The following is a 22,679-nucleotide window of genomic DNA, read 5'->3' on the forward strand; positions in this document are numbered from 1 at the left end:
CGCCTCGCCCTCAGCACCCAGGCTTTCCACCTTCCCACCCCACCCCCACTTCCGAAGAGATTAGGCTCTGCCCCCACCACCAACACGCACTCAGGACAGCTCGTTTCTTCCATCAGCAGCGAGGACTGAACACCCACGGCATTCTGGGAGCTCTGCCCGGCACTTCCCGCCAGATACAACTGGGGACAAACGTCTCACAAGCCCGGCCTTCACGGGGTTGACCACCTGATGAGGAGACAGTCAACAAGGCCAAGAATGGAGACACTTGGGGTGCCCTTGGTGATGAGCGTTGCGGGGAGAAGCCCAGTGGGAGGTGGGAGGGGACAGCGGCGGCGGGAGAGCTCGGAGGGGTGCGGCGGGCAGGCCTGGGGGCAGCTCCCCAGTGTCTGGGCAAGCGCATGTCGGAGAGCAGGCGCCGAGGCCAGAGGTGGGAACTGTTCCTGGGCCTCCGGGTCCCCTTGTTGGACAGAGCCCATCCCACTCACAGCCCCCAGGCCCGTCTCCTCCCTTCAGCGTCCTCCTCTATGCTCTCATGGGTCCTCCGGATTTCTTTGTCCCCCAGGACTGTCCCCCACCTTTCCCGTCTGGCCTCCCTCAGGGACCTGGGAGTTCCGTTCCCCTCAGACTCTCCCTCCCATCCACACTGTGGGGGGCCTGGTGACAGAGTTCCCTGGAGGTTCCAGTGCGAGGGACAGAACAGGCCTGTCACCTCCTCAGCCAGGAAAGGAGTTTTTTGCTTTTCTTTCTTTTTTTTTTTTTTAATTTTAGACGAGGGGGAAAGGAGGAAGAAGGAGAGAGAAACATCAATGTGTGGTTGCCTCTCATGTGCTCCCTACTAGGGACCTGACCCACAACCCAGATATGTGCCCTGACTGGGATTCAAACCTGTGACCCTTCGGTCCGCAGGCCGGTGCTCAGTCCACTGAGCCACACCAGCCAGAGCCAAAGGGCCTTTAAAGCAGAACAAGGGTGAGGAGGCCCAGGCCCCAGGGCCAGGCGAAGTGTCTCCACCCAGCCCCCAGCATCCTGACATCAGGGAGGGCTGGCCCTCTTGATGTCCCCCCTCCCTGCAAGGGAGCCCTTTTCAGGATGAAAACACAGAGGTTAACACTGAAAGGAGCCGAGTCAGGACTTGCACTCAGTCGTGTGTGATGGGGTGTAGGGGGAGGGTCCCCAGACCACCGCACTTAGAGACGGGCCTTCAGGCAGACAAAGTGAGGGGTCTTGGCACCCCAGGACCACCCGTTGTCTGCCCCCCCTCAGAATGAGGGTGGGCAACGCTGTGTGACTTTGGGCAAGTCACCCGGCCTCTCTGAGCCCCACTTTTGCATCTGTTACCTGAGTCTGACACGCCCCACCTACCTCACCCTGCAGCGACACATGCAAACTGTGTTTGGTCAGCAAATAGGATTTTCAATAGTGATTTTTTTGTTTTCATTCATTCCATCAAAATTTCTAGGGTACATACTAGAAGAATGAGGAGAAATTTCTAGAAAGCATCCACCAAAATGTTAATTAATGATGATTACCTCTGTGGGTAGAAGGAGGATCACAGAGATCCTTATTTTCTTTCTAGACTTATCTGCTCAGACAATTGAAAAAAAAAAAAAGGAAGGTACACACACTCCTTTTGCCCTATAAAAAGAAGTCACTTTTGGTGAGGAAGTTGGTCTTCATGATCCAACTCCAGGTCTCTGAGGGTTGGGGGGCACAGCCGGGTTTGGGGGGCTAGAGCAGATGGAGACGCTGGTTCTCTTGAGCCTGCCACTTGAGAAATGTCTCACTTGGGTCATCACAGTTGGGGAAACTGAGGCACAAGGGGCCGATGGGACTGGGTCCAGGCGCCACAGCTGGCAGGTGCTGGAGCTGGGGTCCCCAGCAGGTGCTCTGGTCTTCGGGCGCCCCCACCAACCACGTCTGGCGTCACCTGGCACCTCTGGGTGCCTCTGTGTGTCCCTGTCTCTAACGCTCTGTGACCCTCTTGTTTTCCTGTCCCATCCTCGGTCTCTCGCTCTCTCCGTCTCTGTGTCTCTCGCTGTCCCTGGCCTTCTCTGCGTGCCCCTGGCTCTCTGCTGGTCTCTCTCTCTCACTGTGAGACACTCCCTGGCTCTGGGAGTGTCTCTGCCCTCCCTCTGTCTCTCTCTCGCCCGCGCCACTGTGGCCCTGGCCGCATCTCTCTCTGGCTCTCAGTCTGGTTCCCCCAGAGTCCCGTACAGGGCTAGCCCATGAGGGCAGTTTCTGTCTGCTGGCTTCCCAGCCGTGTCCCAGCACTTAGAAAAGTGTCTGGCAGACAGGAGGCACTCAACAAATATTTCTTGAGTTAATAAAGGAATGAATGACTGAGTGAGTGAATGAATGAATGAACTCTCTGAGATGGGATTGGCTCCTTCATCAGAGGAACAAACACGGGCTCCAGGTAGGCCCAGACCAGCCCAGGGCCAGCAGCCGGAAAGGTCCTGTGCGGGGTGGGCACTGAACCCCTGGACGCTGAACCCCTGGACTCTGCCCCACGCACTCGCCAGATGCCTAGCACTGCCCACCTCCCCTCCTCCCCACTCTCGGAGATGGGTGGCTCCCTCCTGGCCGCTCCCCACGGTTGGAGGCGTGGGTAGCAGCTGGGAGAACCGGCTGGGTGCTGCCCCTCCCCTTGGGCGTGGAGGTAGGCACCTGGCGGGTTCCCCCGGGTGGCAGACGCCACTGCCACTCACACCGGATCCCCGTGCCCGCGCCGTCTGCTCCCTGCACGCCCTCCCCTCCCCAGCCTTGCCGGCCTGCCATGGACGGGCCTGCTGAGCCCCAGACCCAGGCCCTGTGGGACACAGAAGAAAACGACATCTCAGAAATCAGGTAAGCTACCACCCCCACCCCAGGAGGTGGCCTGAGGGAAGAACCAGGGGCCTCTCTGCAAAGCTGGCCCGGCCTCCTGCAGCTTCAGACCTGGAGGACTGGGCTGGCTGCGCTGGGCCAGCTCCTCCACTCTGGGGTACAGGTTCCTCTTTGAAGGGAGTTAAGGGACTTGGCCTGTCCTGAGTCACCAGCTGGGATGCCTGGGGTGTCCGTGTCCCTCTGGGGGCCTCAGTTCCTCTGTCTGTCAAAGGGGCTCACAAGCCACCCATCTCCCTGACCCAAGGCTGGATGAGTCTGAGAGCAGAGGGCTTGGCGTGCAGTGGTTGCTCAGGAAACGTGAGAACCTGCTCTACCCCTTTCCTCCCATCAGGGGGCTTTCCCTCCCAGGGGCTCAGAATGCGCTGTCTGTCCCGCTGTCTGTCGGGGAGGATGGGGGAGCAGAGGTGGGTGGGGCTCAGGATGCAGCTACGTCCCTGACCCTCCGTCCCTCCCTCCCTCCGGGAGGCTGTGTCCTGGGGGCTAGGGACCAGAAGATGGCCCCTCCTAGGAGCGGTTAGGACAGAGCACTCCCCACCTCTCTCGCATGACTCCTTCATTCCTGGGGATGAGGGAGACTCTTTTATAGTGCCCGTTTTCCAGATGGGGAAACCGAGGCTGGGAGGGACAGTGACTAGGAGCACACAGCCAGAAGCAAATTTGAACACAGTCCGTCTGACCCCAGAGTCTGTGGGTTCTCCTCTCCTCAACAGCCTGGGAAATACCCTTTCCCCGTGGCTCCATGTTTCAATTGGGCAAACAGAGGCTCAGAGACAGCAGGTGGCCCGCCCAAGATCACACAGCAAGCCACTTAGATGATCTCCGTCCAACTGCCAATATCTCACACTCCGCCAGGAGAGGGTCTCCCTCTGGCCTTCTGGGCCCCTCCCGGCATCTCGGGACTTACTGCTTCGGGCCGCCCCTCCCTTCCCTCAGCCCAGTCCTGGGGCACAGAGAGGTCCCCCTGGTGCCCCAGACTCCGGAGACTAGGGCAGCTGAACTCTCTCTACTTGCTGTGTGGTGTAGACAAGCCTCACAGTGTCTCTGGGCCTCTCCAGCTGGGGGTGCCCCCCAGGCTGGTCCCCACTCTGCTGGAGGGAGGTCCTAGCGTCCTCTTCCCCAGACCTGGTGGGGTTCCGCAGTTTCTCGCTCCAGAGGTAGCTGGGCCCCTCCCTGGATTCCCACCTGTAGGGAGGTCTCAGCCTCTATTTCCTCATCTGAAAAATGGGGGTAAACAACTCTCATCTGTAAGACCCTTCTAGCCCTGAACATCTGCTGCCCCTTGGGTGCTGTTCTTAGGCTTTCAGACTTGCTTTTCCATGAGCTTCTGGACGCCCCTGGACCCAGAAATGTGCCTCTCATCAGGGCCCAAACGTGCCTTCTGGGGCTTCCCCTGCATCGCTCCTCCCCCTGAGCTGCCAGCTCGGGAATGGGCCCATCAGTCACCAGGGCAGACCCCCAGGCACGGTCCTTGTCCCTCCTTCCTCTCCCTCCCACAGCCTGTCACTGCCCAACCCCACTCACCTGTAACCTGCCTCTCTCCATTCTTGGCCCCCGGAGCCTCGCCCTCGCCTCCCGCCTCCAGTCCTTCCCCCGAGCTGCCCCTCCCCTCCTGCCAGTCCCAAAGTGACTCCAGGCCACAGCGCTCTGGCCTCCCAGCTCAATCTCCTCCCTCGCCTGCATTCCATCTGGCCCATGACGTCAGATTTACTGGCCACGCCCCCATTCCCTGCCCCAGTGCCTTTGCACTTTCGGCTCCCTCCTGCGGGCATTCCCAGAGAAGTCTCTTCTAATCTCCAACTCTACCCCTGGCCATCCCCAGCTCAAGTCCCTTCCAGGGCTCCCCAGTGTCCACTTTGGTGATGGTTTCCAAAACATTTGTCAGACACAGAGACCTGTGGCCATGAGAAATCTAGCTCCCAAACGGAACTCTGTCACAGAGATCATGGCGGAGCTGCTCTCATTTAAAAAGTGGGGTCCCACCACTTGCTTTGCTGCTTCTGGAGCCTCACCTCTCTGCTCCCACAGCCCCCACCCTCCTCGCCCCCTGGGCCCCATCCAGCTGTTTCCACGGTCGCTGTAGCCAGGGGCAGCCACCCCTGGACCTTTGCACCTGAAGTGCCCTTTGCCTGAGAGGACCTCTCTCCAAACTGCTCACACAGCTTAAGACTCTCGGCCACCCTAGGTCGGTCCCAATCACGCCCACCCCGGAGCACATACATGCTGACCTGCTCACAGACAAGGACAGCGTGGGGACCACCTCTGCGGTCCTCGGCTCCCGGGTGCCTGTGACGTCTCCGAGCATAGTGTCAAGGGATGACTGGAGGTGCAATGAGGCAAGCTTTCAGCTGGAGCTTGCGGAAGGATTAGTCAGGAGGAGCAGATGGGTGAGGAAGGGCAGGGCTGGCAGGAAGACGAGACAGGAGGGGCAAAGTGCAGCGGCTTTGAGACAGAAATGAGAGGCTGTGTGGATGTGAGGGAATGGACCAGGCAATGGAAAATCCTCAGGCAGACCACTATTACACAGTAGAGACACAAGTTATTCTTTTTTTTTTTAAATCCTCACCCAAGATATGCTTATCGGTTTTTAGACAGAGAGAGGGAAACACTGATTGGTTGGCTCCCGTACACAGCCTATCTGGGGATCAAACCCGCAACCCAGGCATGTGCCCTGACCAGGAGTTGAACCCGCAACCTTTTGGTGCACCAGACGACGCTCCAACCAACTGAGCCATCCAGCCAGGGCATGCCAAGCGTGAGTCTGAATGTCAAGTAGAAGGCCATATCTGCAGCCTGGCTCCATTTGTAAGTCTCCATCCTCCTCTGACAAAAAAAGCTAAGCCATATACTGTGTAGGCCATATACTATGTGAGAAAACTGTCCCTCCAAACCAAGCAACTGCCCCGGACAGCGTGGCTCAGTTGGTTGGGCTTGTCCCGCAAACCAAAGGGTCGCTGGTTCAATTCCCGGTCGGGGCACGTGCCTGAGTGGAGTGTTCTGTCCCAGGTCGGAGCGTGTACAGTAGGCAACTACTTGATGTTTCTCTGACACACCGATGTCTGTCTCCCTCTTTCTCCCTCCTTTTCCTTGTCTCTATTTTATTCTCTAAAATAAAAAATTTAAATTTAAATTTAAAAAGAAAAAACCCCAAGCAACCAAGAAGGATTTAATTTGGGAGAGAGGCTGTGCGGAGGAGGCCCATGGGACAAGGAGGGGCCCAGAGACACCAGCAAGACACATTGCTCAGAATGTTCTAGTTCACAGCGTTTGGTATCAGTTACGCTTTATAAATTTTATGTGTTCCGTGTGTCTTGTATGTATGCAGCTGACTAAAAAAGGAGCATAAGGGCGAAATAAAAATCCAGAAAAAGTTAGAAGCGGGAGGTAGGCAGAATGCCAACGGGAGGGGTCAGTTTGCAGGGCTGGTGGCCGATGGGGAGACAAACCCAGGGGACGTTAATCCCTGGAGAAGTTTTTAAGTGTTCGCTGTGCGGAGTGCTTTCCGCGTATTACTTCATTCAGTCCTCACAACAGACTTTGGAGATGAACTATTAGCATCCCGTGAATGACTGAGGCCCAGAGAGGTTGAGTGACTGACCCAAGGTCACACAGCTGCCAAGCCGGGTGGAGTGGGGATTTGAACTGAGGCAGGCTGACTCTCTCACGCCCCAGACTGGATGGACAGGTGTGTAAGGAATTAGAAGGTGAGCAAGATGAGGGAGGGGTAGGGTCATGGAGGCAGCCCCTGCCCAGGTACGAGGCTTAGTAGGCTCTCTGAGAGGGAGACCTTCCATGTTTCCTGAGATAACCTGGGCGCTGGGCTGTGCCTGATCGCCCACTCTGCAGACGGTCAAGGCCAAAAAGAAGCCTAGGTGGCGTTTGGACCTGTGTTGCTGCTCCTCCCCCTCAGCCCTTTGATCTTGGAGTCCACGTGCAGGCCCATTCCGATCCTGGCCTCCTAGTGGCTGAGGTCCCCAGCCCCGGTTTTACAGCCCCAGCCCCTCCTTCCTGCGCGAGGGCTGAGCAGCGCTTGAACGATTTTATGGCCACAGCCCTGCTTTTTCCAAGGGGAAGGAGGGCGCTAATAAAAGGAAATTGAGCCATAAATACAGAGCAGGGCATTGGCCCCAGTCGCCTGGGTGGAATTCGGGCCAGCAGAGAGGAGGGGTTCTGGGCAGCCACAAGTAAATAAGGCGTTTTGGTAACAAATGGAATGAGATGTTCACAGGCCCCCTTCCCCCAGCCCTGCCCCTCACCCCCCCGCTAGGGAGCCAGGCTTGGGGAGTGAAGGGAAGATGTGTTTTGCTTCCCACTGACTCTAGGGTCTGGGGAGGCAGCGGGGAGGGTGGGGAGGTGAGAGGCATGCCCAGCGGTCCTGCATAGGGGCCAGGGAAGTGGGAAGAGCCAGGACCCGGTCACACTGCATAGGCAGGCAGCCCTGAGTTCCTGTCCCACCCAAGTCGCTCACCGGCTAGGACCCGCAGGCACAGAGGCTGCCTGGGCTGTGAATCTGAGCAATGCGCGCGGTGGACGACGCCTGGGGAGGGGCTGGACGGGGCTCTGCTGAGTCAGGGTTTGTCCGGTTGTCTTTCCTTCCTCCTCTAATTCTACCTGCCGGGAAGCAGGTGCTGAGGAGGGCGAGGTCAGAGTGAGGAGTGGTAATAATTAGGACCTTCCGTGGCGGGTCGTCTGGAGCCAGCCCCGTCCTCCAGGCTCAGTCTCTGGGGAACCCGTGCCTAATTCCAATTTTGCAGATGGGAAGACTGACGCCCAGAGAGAACTTGTACACCCGTGATTTGCTCCAGAAACCTCACTCTTTAAAAAAAAAACTTTTTATTAAAGATCTTATTTATTTATTTTTAGACAAGGGGAAAGGGAAGGAGAAAGAGAGGTAGAGAAACATTAATGTGTGGTTGCCTCTCACGCGCACCCATCCATAGGAACCCGGCCTACAACCCAGCCATGTGCTCTGACTGGGAATCGAACCAGCAGCCCTGTGGTTTTCAGCTCAGTGCTCAATCCACTGAGCCACACCAGTCAGCAGAAACCTCACTTTTAATCCCCATGCTAGAGAAAGGGACCAGGCAGGGGCCTCGAACTGTGGGAGGAGGCTGTCCCTCTGGGGCCATGACCTCCACCAGGGGCCTTGTCACCCCACATGGGATCCGTGTGTCTGTGGTCTGTCTGTCCATCCACCCTGCAGACCAGTGCCTTCCCACAGATTCAAAACAAGAGCCCTCTATGGAAACATTTTTTTTAAGATTTTATTTGTTTATTTTTAGAGAGGGAAGGGAGAAAGAGAGAGAGAGAGAAACATCAATGTGCGGTTGCTGGGGGGTCATGGCCTGCAACCCAGGCATGTACCCTGACTGGGAATCGAACCTGCGACACTTTGGTTCGCAGCCCGCGCTCAATCCACTGAGCTACGCCAGCCAGGGCAGAAACATTTTTTTTTAACAGCCACATGGCGGGGGTGGTGGTGGAGGAAAGGGAAACAGGTGAAATTAATTTTAATTCAGTATTGTAGTTAAGTGGAAATATCTGAAATAGTACCATTTCGACGAGCAATCAACAGCGAAAGCGATGGATGAAGTATTTGACTTCTTTTCCTCCCAGTCCCCCGAAATGGCATGTGTGTGTTCTCACGCACATGCGCAGTGGGGATCTCGCTTCTGTGATCAAGACTGGCCTGTATTCAGATCCCACCCCCCGGCAACCTGACAGGCAATTTCCAGGCCTGAGTTATTCCAGCCCAACCTCGAAAGTTTCCCGATAACTGACTTCAGTGCCAGTGTTTCAGTAATCGCCAAGTGATTCAATCTGTAATAACCACTAAGTACAATTTAAAAAGTTGAGGTCTCCTCTTGCATTTCTTTCTTTCCTTTTTTTTTAGATTTTTAAATTTCTTGTTTATTTTTAGAAAGAGGGGGAAGGAAGGAGAAAGAGGGAAACACAAAGTGTTTGCCGTGTGCCCCCTACTGGGCACCTGGCTCATAAGCCAGCCATGTGGCTTGACTGGGAATCGAACCGGCAGCCCTTTGATTTGCAAGCCAGCACTCAAACCACAGAACTATACCGCAGGGCCACACCAGCTTCCTTTCAAGGGCTTTATAACCACATGCAGCCCGAGACACAGAATGGACCGTTTCCTTCATCACGCAAAGTTCTGTTGGGGGACGTGTCCAAGTTGTGAATGCCCCACGGGCAGGGAGCGACACACAGTAGGAGCTTAATAAATATCTAGTGGCAGGGAGAGAGAGAAAGGAAGTTTAGACAGAAAAGAAGGAGAGGGAAAGGTTGAGAAGAGCCTTCGGGCTAAAGGCCTGGCACACACAGACACCCCCGTGCTGGGGCGGAGCAGGGAGTGTGCCGGAACGAGCAGAACTTGGTAGTGAGAACTGAAAGACTCTGGCTGCGCTGGCGTGGGCCCAGAGGCGGGGCAGCGCAGGCCCCCCGGGGCGCAGGGAAACTGCTGGGCTGCCAGGGCCATCGCCAGAGATGCGGTACACAGAGCCCTGAGAATTTGAAGAGGGTGATTAATTTCTTTAGCTAGATTTTTCTGTATGATTAGCATGATCCTAAAAGTAACACATCAAAGTGATATATTATCAATTGTTTTTCTTTTTAATCATTTAAAAGTCCGTACAGCTTTTAAATGTGCAAGAACTGCCAAGGTAAGGGGAAGAACAGGGAGGGGTGAGTTACCCAATCGGACCTGAAAACCTACTGTACAGGCGTCATAACCTGAACAATACAAGCCCCACTTGATGACCCAGCTGTTTCTACGCTGCTTATGTGCCTCAGATGAGAATGTATGTTCCCCACAGAGGCAAGGTCGGTGCAGCGGCTTTCAGCAAGATAGCTTGACCTGGAGGCAACTGCAAGCAGCGAACAGATAAACACACAGAGATTTCTTCAGATAGTGGGATTCTACTCTGCCGTAAAAAGGAACGAACTCTAATATACACGCAAACACAGATGAATGTCAGGAACATTATGCTGAACCTAAGAAGCCAGGTGCCAAAGAGCACATCTCGTTAGGATGACAGAGACCAGCCAACTCAATTTCTGAGGGGACAACGCAGAGCAGCAGTGGCTTGTGGCATGGGGGGCAGGGACTGAGGAAGCCCCAGAAAGCTTTCTGGGGGCAATGCACTATTCCGTATCAGAGTAGAGAGTTGGATGGCATGGGGGTGCTATGCACTAGTCAAAGACCACTCAAGATTAGTGCATTTCTTGCCCTGGCTGCTGGGGCTCAGGGGACTGAGTGCTGGCCTGCAAACAGAAAGGTCACTGGTTCCATTCCCAGTCAAGGCACATGCCTGGGTTGTGGGCCAGGTCCCCAGCGGGGGCACGCAAGAGACAAGCACACAGTGTTTCTCTTACACATCGATGTTACCCTCTCTTTCTCCCTCCCTTCCCCTCTTTCTCAAAAATAAATGAATAAGCCCTGGCTGGTGGCTGAGTGGATTTAGCACCAGCATGGGAACCAAAGGGTTGCCGGTTCCATTCCTGGTCAGGGCACATGCCTGGGATGTGGGCCAGGTCCCTGGTAGGGCCACCAAGAGGCAACCACACGTGGATATTTCTCTTCTTCTCTTTCTCCCTCCTTCCATTCTCTCTGAAATAAACAAATTAAAATCTTTAAAAATCAATCAATAAATAAAATATTTAAGAAAAAAAAGATTAGTGCATTTCCTCAAAAGGAAAGTAATTTTATTTTTTTATCCTCATCTAAGGACATGTTTTCATTGCTTTTGAGAGAGAGAAAGGGAAACATCGATCCGTTGCCTCCCGCATGTGCCCCGGCCAGGGATGGAACCCGAAACCTAGGTACAAGCCCTAATCAGGAACCGAACCTGTAACCTTTGGTGGACAGGAGGATGCTCCAACCAACTGAGCCACACTGGTCAGGACAAGAAAATAATTTTAAAAGAATGGAAGTGGGATGTCTTGCGGCTGGTTTTAAAAAGAATGAGAGGGCTATCTGACCCTGACTCAAAATAGGCCCTCAGAGTTCTTTATTATCTATTGTTTGATCCTTACTGCCTGACAATGATTAATGAGCTTTATCTGTATTGTTGTGCAAATGACCCCAATAAAAGCCCATTGAAGAACAGGCTCCTGGCCCTTCTCCTTCAGAGATCAGCCACCTTTCCTCCCTAAGCAAAAAACAAAAAACAAACAAAAAAAAAAAAACGAGAGGGCTGCAGGCTGATCTGAAAAGATTATCATGATAGAGTTAGTAACTGAAAAATAAGCAAGGCGGGGAGCAAAGTGTAAAGTGTGGCATCAGTGCTGTTTGGAAGGAAGCAGAGGAGGGCACTGTCCTTTCCCTCCCCCTCCCCTTCCCCTGGACACGGCATCTCTAGGCATCTCTGCCGTCTCTCTGAGAAGGGCTCTCTGAGCTCTGAGAGCCCTTCTGCCGCCTCTGTAACTTCTTTCCTGAGCCCGTGCAGCCCAGCTGGCTCACTTCTTCTACCTCTGCAACTTTCTAAATAAACTTTCTCTTAAAAAATAAATAATTAAAGTTTTTATTAGAGGAAAAAGGAAAGAAGAGTAGAGACAGGAGGGGAGGAGGGGAGGAGACGGAGGCGCAGAGGCAGCATCTGAGCTCCCCTCACCCCATCCCCCGCCATGGGAATGTGCTTGCTTGTACTTCTGCACCCACAGTACTTACGCACCATGCTGGTGGTCCTGGAGTCCCTGAGGTCGACTGTGATAAGATCATGAACTTATTAATATACCCAGATGATCAATCGATATAGACATAGGACCCAAGAATTTATTCTCCTAATTAGATTTTGTGAAAAGAAAAAAACGTATACGTGTCTGTGTTCAGGCAGTGTAGGGGATGTAACAAACACGCCCCCCACCTGCCCAACCAACCCTCCTCCCACACACACACTTCTGGGGCTTAGCACAGTACAAGTTCACGGTAGGCTGACATCCCAGGCCCACGTGGCTCTCCTGGGCGCGTGGTCTGGGGCCCAGGCTTTGCCGTCCTCCATCTGTGGCTCCTACGTCCCCTTAGATGGCTCTGGTCGCACCAGCCAGGAGGGCAGAGGGCAAGCACATGGCAGTCACTGCCCCTATGTCCTCAGTTCACAATTCAAAATGTATAGACAAGTGTGAGGTGGCAAATTCTAGTCTCCACAGCCACCCAGACCCATCCCTGGAGTAACCACTTTTAATGCAGGTGCCATTACTTCAAAGTGTATATCTGGTCTTTGCTTATTTTTTTAAGACTTCATTTATTTTTAGAGAGGGGGAAGGGAAGGAGAGAGGGAGATAAACATCAATGTGTGGTTGCCTCTCACATGCTCCCACCACTGGGGACCTGGCATGCAACCCAGACATGTGGCCTGACTGGGAATCGAACCAGCAACCCTTTGGTTCACAGACCCACACTCAATCCACTGAGCCACACCAGCCAGGGCTGTCTTTGCTTATTTTTAAACATAACTCTGATACTACTTTATATCTGTCTCTCTCCTGGCCTTTTTACTTTGTAGTGTCTTGGATATCTGGCCAAATAAATACCACCTCCTTACCCCTCCAACCCTTCCTACAGAAGTTTGAAGTTTCAAAGCATATGAAAACGCTGGAGGATCCAGGGAACACTCCCATCCCCCCCACCACCCAGATTTTACTATACTTCATTATTTTATTGTGTTACACCCGTGCCCATCCATCGGTACTTCTCACTGGCGATGCCTTTTAAAGGCAGCCACAGAGACTATTAGAGCGTTTTGCCCTCCCCGTTCTAGGCTGCATAGCATGAAGTAGACTTCAATGTTTGCCTGTGGGTTTTTCCTTTCATAGGTGATGTTGACATATGATATTCTGCAGAAATCTAAAGCGCGCCTGTTTTGAGAAATATGCATGTTACCCGAATCCCTATCAAGACAAACACCTCCTTTGGAAATGGCTGCATTCCAATGTTGGGGCCCCTGTTGTTCAGGTTCTTCTTATAAACAATGTTGCAATGGACATCCTGGTGTATATTTCACTGGACTTTTCCTCACCTGGCGCCTATGCCTTGAATTTCTGCGGGTCACGTTCATTTGTGCATCCAGAACAATGTGATGACTCTTGGAGGTGGGACTAAGTAGGCAGATAATTTCTGCTCCCTCTGCTTCCTACTAGGGGAGAAGATTGACTTATAGAAGGTAATAGACAAAGAAAATAATTACTAAGTATTTAAAGAGGCTATAGACAAAGAAAATAATTACTAAGTATTAAAGGAAGAAGAAGGAAACAGGACGCTGTAATGGGTAACCAGATACATGGATGGGTGTCCCCAGGGCCCTAGGTAATAAATGTCAAGTTGTCTCCCAAATGTCAAGTTTCCAAGAGGAGGACAAAGAGGGAGGTGGTTTCTCTGCACTCCGGCCAAGGCATGAATCATTCTGCCTAAGCGTAGGGCCCCAGAAGAGCAGGGGCCGCTTGTCCAAGCGAAATTTGGGAGGTGAAGAACAGCACCCCCGTCAGAGAGAGCAGCCCAGGGAAAGGCAGGCCGCATCGCAGGAGGCCCTGCGCCGTGTGCTCTGGAGTGAGGAGACTCGAGCCCAGCTCCGGCTGCAGAGTCTTGGCAGAGCCTGTCACCCAGATAGAGTCGAGCAGGGCTGACTGCAGGTGCCCTCGGTGAGTCAGCGGGACAGCGGGGCTGCCGAGAAAGTCGCCCCTGGCCCAATGGCGCTCCTGGAAGGGCGGGAAGAGGGCGGCAGCTCCAGCCCCACTGAGACCCCAGGGTGCCAGCAGCCCACCCGCTCACCCCCTTTGCACACACTGGCACCCTCAGGGCTCCTCCCCTCACCTCCTTTAGGGCGGCTCAAATGCCAGCCCCTCGGAGGGCCGTCCCCTGGCTCCACCCTCTAAAGCTGCAGCCCCCGCCCACCCCCAGACACCCCCCTCCCCTCCTCCCACTTCATTTTTTCCCATTGCCTTCCATTCATTGTTCAATCAAATGTAAACGGCGGTAGGTTTTTTTGCCACTTGCACTCCCCGCTGTAACCTCCAGGGCCTGGCACATAGTAGATGCTCAATAAATATTTGTGGGCTGCGCGGAAGAATACGCCTCATCTGAGGCCAACAAACAAACGAATCTAAAGCTCCCAGGGACAGAAAGCTCTCTTTGGACATCACACTGGGAGGTCCCGGTCTGGAAAAGAAGTCCCGGCGACCCCCTCCCCCACCACTGTTCATTCTTCAAGTGAGACCAGAGAGGGCTAGAGAGTGGCCTGGGATCACACAGCAGATCCGAAGCAGGCCTGTAACCTAGGCAGGAGTAGCTTCTCTGCACGTCTCTGGGTAGCCCAGAGGCACGCCGGCCAAATTGGGCGCTGATTATAATCGTGGCTGACGGGCGTTAAGCATTTATATGAGGTTCTTTTTAGAGAGGGAAGGGAGGGAGACAGAGAGAGAGAGAGAGAGAGAGAAACATCAATGTGCAGTTGCTAGGGATCATGGCCTGCAACCCAGGCATGTGCCCTGACTGGGAATCGAACCTGCGATGCTTTGTTTCGCAGCCCGCGCTCAATCCACTGAGCTACGCCAGTCAGGGCTATATGAGGTTCTTTTTAAAAATCATGCAGTGAGATTGATTGTTGCGTGTGTTAGGAGTGTATAGTTCTGTGCATTTTGACACGTGTATAGATTTGGGTGACCAGCACCACAATCAATACACAGAACTTGTCCATCACCCCCTGTCGCCGCACCCTCCCCTCGCCCCTCAGCTGCTGGTCTGTTCTCTGTCTATACAATTGTGTCTTTTTGAAAACATCGCTGTGACAGTTTCCTGCCGCTGCGGCAGCAAATGCCCACAAACCAAGCGGCTTGAAACAGCTCAGAATTGTTGTCATACGCTTCAAGGCTGCATTCTTCTTGACAGCTCCAAGGGGGAGTCCATTTCTTGGTCTTTTTCAGCTTCGAGGGGCCGCCAAGGGATACCTCCTTGTGAAGACCCTTGTGATTACATTAAGGGCCCTCCCTGACCATCTCCCCATCTCAAAATCCTTCATGTCACCTCCGAGGCCAAACCCCTTTCACTGTGCAGTGCAGCAAATTCCCAGGCTCAGGGATTGGGACGGGGACCTCTTCAGGGCCGTTTTTCAGCTCACCACAGCCCTGTCAATGGGGTCAAAGGTTGTGACCTTCTGGGGCTGGCTTCCTTCACTTCGTGCAGCACCTTTGAGACTCATCCAATAGGCTGCAGGTATCCGCAGGTTCATTTCTCGTCAGTGCCAAGTGGGGACTGTGTGTGTAACCGGGACACTCTTTGTCCACTCACTGGTTGAAGGACACGCGGGTTGTTCCCATTTTGGGACGATTATAAACGTGTGAGCAGTTGCCCAGAGTCAAACCTGTGTCTTCCTGACCCCACTCCCACCCCCCAACACCCCACAGCCCCTGCCCATGGTGGGCACACCTGGGGAGAACTGTGTGAGTGTGTGGGAGCCAGGGCTACCACCCCACAGCACTGGGTGGGCAGGGCTGTTACCTGCGGGGCCACACTGCCTGCGTTCAAATTCCAGCTCTGTCCTCTGCAGCTGTGTGACATTAGCCAAGGGGCTTTGCCTCTCTCAGCTTTGACTTCCTCGTTTGCAACACAGAATAGCAATACCGCCCACCTCCCGGGGCCGTTGAGAAAATAAATGAACTAAGGCACCTAATATAGTGAGAGTATTGTGCCAGAGAGCGCTCTTGGTGTTCTTTTTATTTTTTCAACAAGCATTGACACACCCTCTGTGCCGGTATCTCGGATACATTGGCAATCAAGAGAGATAGGAAAAAAATCTGTGGCTTTGTGGACTTGACACGCAAGTGGAGAAGGAAAGCAAACAGTCCATGTGATGTGCAAACCGTGAGAGCATCTCAGAGGCGAGAGGTGCTGCGAGACAGCAAGCCGGGCGGGGAGTGGCTGATTCAGTTGTACACAGGGCATCGGAGCAAAGACCTGAAAGAGGTGAGGATGCCAGCCACAGGCCTGATGGGAGAAGACAGAGGGACAGGCAGTGCAAAAGCCCTGAGGCAGGACTCAGCCTGAAGCGTAAAAGCAAGGAGCTCGGGGTGGCTGCGGCAGAGTAAGCAAAGCAGAGAGGGGAGACCTCCACGCGCAGAGGGATCGGGGAAGATTGTGCTGGGCTTTGCGGTCACCGTGAGGACTCCGCTTCTACCCTGAGTGAGAGGGGAGGGTTTTGAGCAGAGACAAGGAGCAGAAGCCCACTCAGGCCTGTGGTGGCAGTGGGGGGCGGGGCACCAACTTAGGGGAAGGTCAGTAAGGAGCCGTAATCCAGGCGAGAGTCAGCAGCAGCTCTTAACCCTCACCAAATTCCCTTAAGGGTGGCCCTTCTTTCCTCCTTCTCCAGATGAGGAAACGGAGTCTCAGAGAGGGTAAGCTATATATTCAAGGTCACACAGCTAGTGGGTAGCGGAGCCTGGGTTCAAATCCCAAATCTGTCCAACTTCAGCCCATCTTCCTTCCCCACTGGGTGGGCTGGGGTGCCTCTGGAGTGGGCGACGGAGGCCCCACCGCCAGGGGTGCTGACCTGGGACCGGTTGTTTACTGCATAACTGGCATGTGCCAGACACTGAATGAGACAGACACACTGTGCCCTAGTGGCGGGCGGGCGGGGGTCATGGTTCAATGACAGGTCTCTACTGAGGCATCCTTTCAAGACTGCTGTGTGACCTTGGGGAAAGGTATTAACCTCTCTGGGCCTCCATGTCTTCTGACACAAAGGGGTGCTCCCAATAACCACTTCATGGGGTTCTGGGAGGAGTTTGTGATAATGTGTGTCCTTGGCATGGAATTTCCATAAACATGGCTTCTCTACCCCCATGCCCCTGCTTGGACCAGAGGGAAGTCAGACAGGGTGCTGGAGGTCTGAGGCAGCCAGAGCCGTGGGCAGGCCCAGGCTGTGCAGGGCCTTGAGTTCTGGGCCGAGGAGCTGTGGCCATGAGGAGGATGAACAAGAGGGACAGCATGGAGACCTGGAGACTAGGGAGGGGGCAGGGCCGAGGGGCCAGGGCCCAAGTAGGAGACATGTGCTGGATGGAGAGGGAGGGCCGGGGCCTGGCGGACTGGGAGTGAAGGCAGGAGGGCCGACGTGTTAGCCCACCCTCAGAGTCTCGCATCCTCGGGTCTCCCGAGCAGGGAGGGCCGGGTACCTTCTACAGGCTAAGCAGGTGCTCTGCCAGTTGCTGGTCACGTGGGCCGGTCCCTCCCACCGCAAGCCTCTGACCCAGCTCAGTTGCCATCCTCATTCCTCTGCTCTAGCCGAGTGCCGCTTGCGTGCCAGGCCCTGGACGTGGTGTGGGAACAACCCGGGTTTGTGACCCGGGGAGGGGAAAAGGTCACCCTGGGCCAGATGGGATTTCCCAGGTGGGAGAGCAGGCGCACAGCACCTGTTTTTATGACATGCCAGGGTTTAGCCAGGCAGGAATCCGGGTGGGGCAACCCTGGCCTCCATGTGCAAATGCAGAAACAGGCGGTGGTGGGGAGGTGCTCAGGGGACAGCATCCCTGGCAGGAGGAATAGCAGATGCAAAGGCCAGGAGGTGGGGATAGTGCTCAGTGCTGGCGGAAGGAGGGACTGGGACCGAAACTGTCAACAGGACAGAGGTTCAGAGGTTCACACCCCAGCTCAACTTGGTACTTGCTGTGTGGCCTCGGCCAAATCTCCCCCTATTCATGCTTCATATTTAGGGAGTGTTGAGGCCTGTATTGAGCAGCTTGTTGTTCTGGGCTCTGGGTGCAGTGGAAGGGGGCCCCAGCTTTGGGAGTCTCTAAAGGGGATGCCAAATTTCCCACAGCTGAACTGAGAAACTGTGGACATACCTGAGAGAGGAGAAGGGAGGGAGACAGAGATGGAGAGAAGTGTGGTTGCCTCTTGCATGCCCCCTACTGGTGACCTGGCCCACAACCCAGGCATGTGCCCTGACTGGGAATCAAACTGGCTACCCTTTGGTTCGAAGGCTGACAATCCACTGAGCCACACCAGCCTGGGCTGACTTTCCTTCATTTTTTTATTGCTAAAGCCCTTCCTGCATTCCCACATCCATTCATCACACATTCATTCACTCAGTCAGCCAAACTGAGCACAGGCGGTGCCCAGCACTGCAGGTCCCGCGCAGGCCTCCTGGGGCATGGCTTGGACCGGATTTAGAGGACATTAGGGCCTTCGGTGAATATCCAGGGGTTCCTGAAGGGCACAGGATATTTTCCAATTTGTCATTTCCGTTTTCCTCTCCCACAGACTGGGGAGGAAATTTTTCCCTAAGGAGCTGTTTTCCGGGAGCAAAGGCTAAAATAACAGACCACTAACAAAAGGGTCAGTTTTCTCAGCATTCAGCAGCAGCCAGGTGCTTCACATTTTTATACCTTTGAACTCTCGAGTAGGAGGAAAGTCCTGAGGTTGAGGTGAATGTTAACCTTACAAGACAGATGGGGAAACTGAGGCTTAAAGAAGTCCAATCTGTTGCCCAAGGCACAGAGAGAGCCAAGGCCTAGGCACTTAGCTGCTAATCTGCCTAGTAACTGATGACCTCAGAGCACCCACCCACTGGGCTAAATCTGCCTGGCAACCGGTGACATTACTAAGACCACGCTCACATTCCATCTTTGGGGTACCTGATAACATCAGTGAATAATTAAAGTAATTAGGTGCGCTGAGAGCCTAATGAGTGTCAGACGCTGTGCTAACCAACCCCTCCTCTGGGTTCACACAATGTCCAGTGTGGCCTCTATTACTGTGTGTAATAATAATTTTAGCCCAGAGTATTGACTATATACCATGAGCCAATCATTTTTACTGCTATTGGACTGTTAAACCCTCCCACGATTCCTATTGTTAAAAATTAACAAACATTTCTATAGAGCTTTCTTGGTGCCAGGCACAGTTCTTAGCACTTTTTCATGCTCACAAAAAACTCTCTATAAGGTAATCATTATTTTAATCCCCATTTTATGGATGAAGAAACTGAGGCACAGAGAGGGTGAGTGACTGGCCCACAGCCACGCAGCTGGTAGGACATAGAATTCAAACCCGCATATTCTGGCTCCGGGTTTATGCCATTAACCAGGACACTGTGCTACTTCTCTTACCCCCAAGTTACCGTTGTGGAAACTGAGGCACAGGGTGATTTAAGCACCTGACCTCAGCTCGGCTGGAAGGTGCCAAAGCCAGACTCTGAGCCCAAGACGTGTGGCTCCAGAACTGAACTTTTAAAAAAAAGTTTTAATTGGTTGATTTGAAAGAGGAAAGGAAAGAGAAACAGCAATTTGTTGTTCCACTTATCTTTTTAATCATTTTATTTATTTATTTTTAAAGAGAGGGGAAGGGAAGGAGAAAGAGAGGCAGAGAATCATTAATGTATGGTTGCCTCTCTTGCACCCCACACTGGGAACTTGGCCTGCAACCCAGGCATGTGCCCTGACTGGGAACTGAACCAGCGACCCTTTGGTTCTCAGGCCCACACTCAATCCACTGAGCTACATTAGCCAGGGCTATTATTCCACTTATTGATGCATTCATTGCATCAATATGCATTGCATCAATATGCAATATGCAATATGATGCATTGATTCTTGTATGTGCCCTGACCAGGAATCAAACCCACAACCTTGACAGATGGGGATGATGTTCTAACTAACTGAGCTACCTGGCCAGTGCCCAGAACTGCACTTTTATTCATACCTGTACCACTTTGGTTACTCAGAAGCACGGCCAGCGAAGTGCTCACCCCCACCCCTCTGAGATAACCAGCCCTCCCTCCCTGTCCCCTGGGGAATAGCCCCCCAGTCAGGAACAAAGGGGCCTTCGCCAGCAAACCATAGACCACACACCCAAGATTCCCAAACAGCCCTCCTCTGACCCTGTCGGGATGCTGCCCTTTGGGAACACTGGCTGGCTGGGCAGAGCCTCACTGGGGCTCCCCAGAGCCCTCCCGGGGCCCCAGGCAGAGGACACAGTTCTCTCTCTAGCTTTTGTCCTTGGGCTCCAAGCCCAACCCTCATGCCAGGCCTTGGAGAAACTCCCCATCCCACAAATCTCCGAGGCTGGTGGAGGCCTTCAGGGAAGACACCAGGAGCTTGCCAGGCAAGTCACAGTCCTCAGTGGGCCTCCGTTTCCTCATCTGTCAACTCAGCAGACAGGGAGGGACTAACAGAAAAGGCTTCTGCAAGCCAGCTGAATTTTCAACGTCACTGAACCCAACACCTCGCCTCCTGTTTTATTAACAGCAGTTGTTTCCATGGGAAGAGTATTTTTTTTCCTTTAACATTTTACTCATTCATTCAGTGAACTTTTTAAAAGATTTTATTTATTTTTAGAGAGAAGGGAAGGGAAGGAGAAAGAGAGGGAGAGAAACATCGATGTGTGGTTGCCTCCCACATGCCCCCTACTGGAGACCTGGCTGGAAACCCAGGCAAGTGCCCTGACTGGAAATTGAACCTGTGACCCTTTGGTTCTCAGGTTGGTACTCAATACACTGAGCCACACCAGCCAGAGCAGTGAATGCTTTATTAAAGTAAAATGCACAGGAGTACCATGCAATGGCTCAGGGAATTTTGCAAAGTGGGCACACCATGTGATCAGCCCTCCACCTGCCCCTACCCCAATCACCCATTCCCCCAAGGATAACCTCCATCCACCTTCTAACGCCACAGAGCACTTTCTCCTGTGTTTGACCCTCCTGTGATTGGACTCAGGTTGTCTGGATGCTCTTATGTCCCTCATCCTTCAGTCAACAGTGTTTCTGGGCTTTTATCTGTGCCGTTGGCCCCCAACCCTCTTTATATAACAGAAGATTTGAAACATCCTCTTTGCTATGTTGAAATAAAATCCACAGATGATATAACCTATTTACAATTTTTTCCCACTTCACTGTATTGTCCTACGTATTCTAGAACGACGCAAATAGCCCTGGCCAGGTGGCTCAGTTGGTTAGAGCATCCTCAGAACATGCCAGGGTCGTGGGTTCGATCCCCGGTCAGAGCACATTCAAGAATCAACCAATGAATGCATGAATAGATGGAACAAGTAATTGATGGTTATTTTCCTCTCTCTCCCCCTCCCCCTCACTCTAAAATGAATAAATAAACGGAAAAAAAGAGAAAGACACAAACGGATGGTCATGAGGTGTAGCAGCTGAGGCTTGGCAGATACAGGTTTTGTGGGGCCTGAAGCTGATGTCGTTTTGAGGGGGGTCTCCCTGAGGTGCCAATAACCTTTGGTAGAGAGGATCGTTAATCAGAATGAGACAAAACATCCCAGCAACTTGCTTCGTTTTGAAGGCTGATGCCCAGTGCAAACATTCCAGAAAAATAACACTCCAGCTTCTGGATCCACACACTTCCAACACGAGTCTCCTCCTTCACCATACATTTCCAATGCCCGGTGCCCTGGAACGCGAGACTTCGCGGTCCCCGAGCTTTATGCTCAATCCCTGCACCCGGCAGGCTCTCTGTAACCATCGTAGACATGACTGTGAATTTTATCAGTACCCCACCCCTGCAACTGTGTCCCAGTGAAATGTGTTCCCCAACTCAACTCCACCTTAGGTCCCCCAAATACGCATCCCTATCCACGGACAGAAGACTAGGGGGAGGGGAGGCTGCGAGAGAAAAGGACAGCGGATTGAACCCAGAGTTCTTAAAACACCCCACTTCAGACGCCTTTACTTCTGTACGTGGGCATGTGAACATGCTGCAGGGGGTTTGGAAAAGCAACTCGAGCAAGGGGCTTGAAGCTGAAGACCCTCGCGTCTGCATCAGCGGGTGGGCTGCGCCACTCTGTGGCCGCGCAGAGGTGGGCAGGGCACCTGACTTCTCTGGCCTCGGTCTCCTCATTGGTAAAATGGGGTCGTGGCTTAGGGTCTTCCTCCAGAGTTGGGGTGCAGAGTCAGTGTGTGGGAAAGCATTTAGCCCCACTTTGCAGAGGTGAAGGGCTCTCCGTCCCGCCAGCTGTGTGGCTTTGGGGAAGTCATACGACCTCTCTGTGCCTCTATTTCTTCTTCCACAACATGAGGATAATAATCATTGTCGCCTCACAGTGTTGTCTCGAGGTTTCAGCAAACCATCCTTACTGTGCAGATGAAAAAAGGAGGCGCAGAGGAAGCCCCCTGCCAAGGTCCCAGTAGTGAGCAGGGTGCTCCTCACCCTTCTCCCTGCTCACCCTCCCTCCCGCCCGGAGATTCTTCTGCTGCTTTCCACCACCGTGTCTCCCGGTGACCTCAGCTGTAAAGCTGGACACCCTATAGGCTCCTGGGACCTTAGAGGGCACTCCAGTGCAGGCCCCTGGCCCTGCACCCGCCCAGGTGACCTCTGTCCTCACCTCTTCCCGATTCTCATGGTGTCTCCCTCACCTTCTTGCAGCCAGAAGCTGTCAGGTGAATACTTCTGGTACAAAGGCATCCCCTTCCCCCTGGCCGTCTACTCACCCGAGAGCATCAGCAGCGCCGAGAACGCCGAGGTGCGGGACGATGACATCTTCGTGGTCACCTACCCCAAGTCAGGTACCTGCTGGGTTGGGTGGGGTGGAGTGGGGCTGGGGCTGGGGGGCATGGACAGAGGGCGACAAGGGCACGCCGAAGACAATGGGAAGAGGAAAGGGGGGCTGGGTCCGCTCAAAGCGGGGTGACTTGGCCTTGGCACTGGCAGGTCCCCCCCCACCCCAGAGGACCCTCTCCCCAGACCCCTCTCCTGCCTCAGGTCAGCAGTCACGTCCCCAGGCAGACCTTTGCTGACCTCAGTGGCTAAAATATCATCCCCATCCTGTTCCTCTCTGTCCCATT

General features: G+C 53.7%; 1 protein-coding gene across 1 annotated transcript in view; it reads left to right on the plus strand.

The window, feature by feature from the left end:
- Window positions 1-2,674: 2,674 nt before the first annotated feature.
- Window positions 2,675-22,679, plus strand: part of SULT2B1 (sulfotransferase family 2B member 1) — a 31,467-nt gene continuing 11,462 nt past the window's right edge. The window contains exons 1-2 of the mRNA XM_045856448.1: window positions 2,675-2,847; window positions 22,261-22,400. Coding sequence (XP_045712404.1) covers window positions 2,777-2,847; window positions 22,261-22,400 — 211 coding nt within the window. The 5' untranslated portion in view covers window positions 2,675-2,776. The remainder of the gene's footprint in view (window positions 2,848-22,260; window positions 22,401-22,679) is intronic.

The sequence above is a fragment of the Phyllostomus hastatus genome, unplaced genomic scaffold (genome assembly GCF_019186645.2).
Source record: "Phyllostomus hastatus isolate PE091 unplaced genomic scaffold, TTU_PhHast_1.1 phas_scaffold_1224, whole genome shotgun sequence".
NCBI lineage: Eukaryota > Metazoa > Chordata > Mammalia > Chiroptera > Phyllostomidae > Phyllostomus > Phyllostomus hastatus.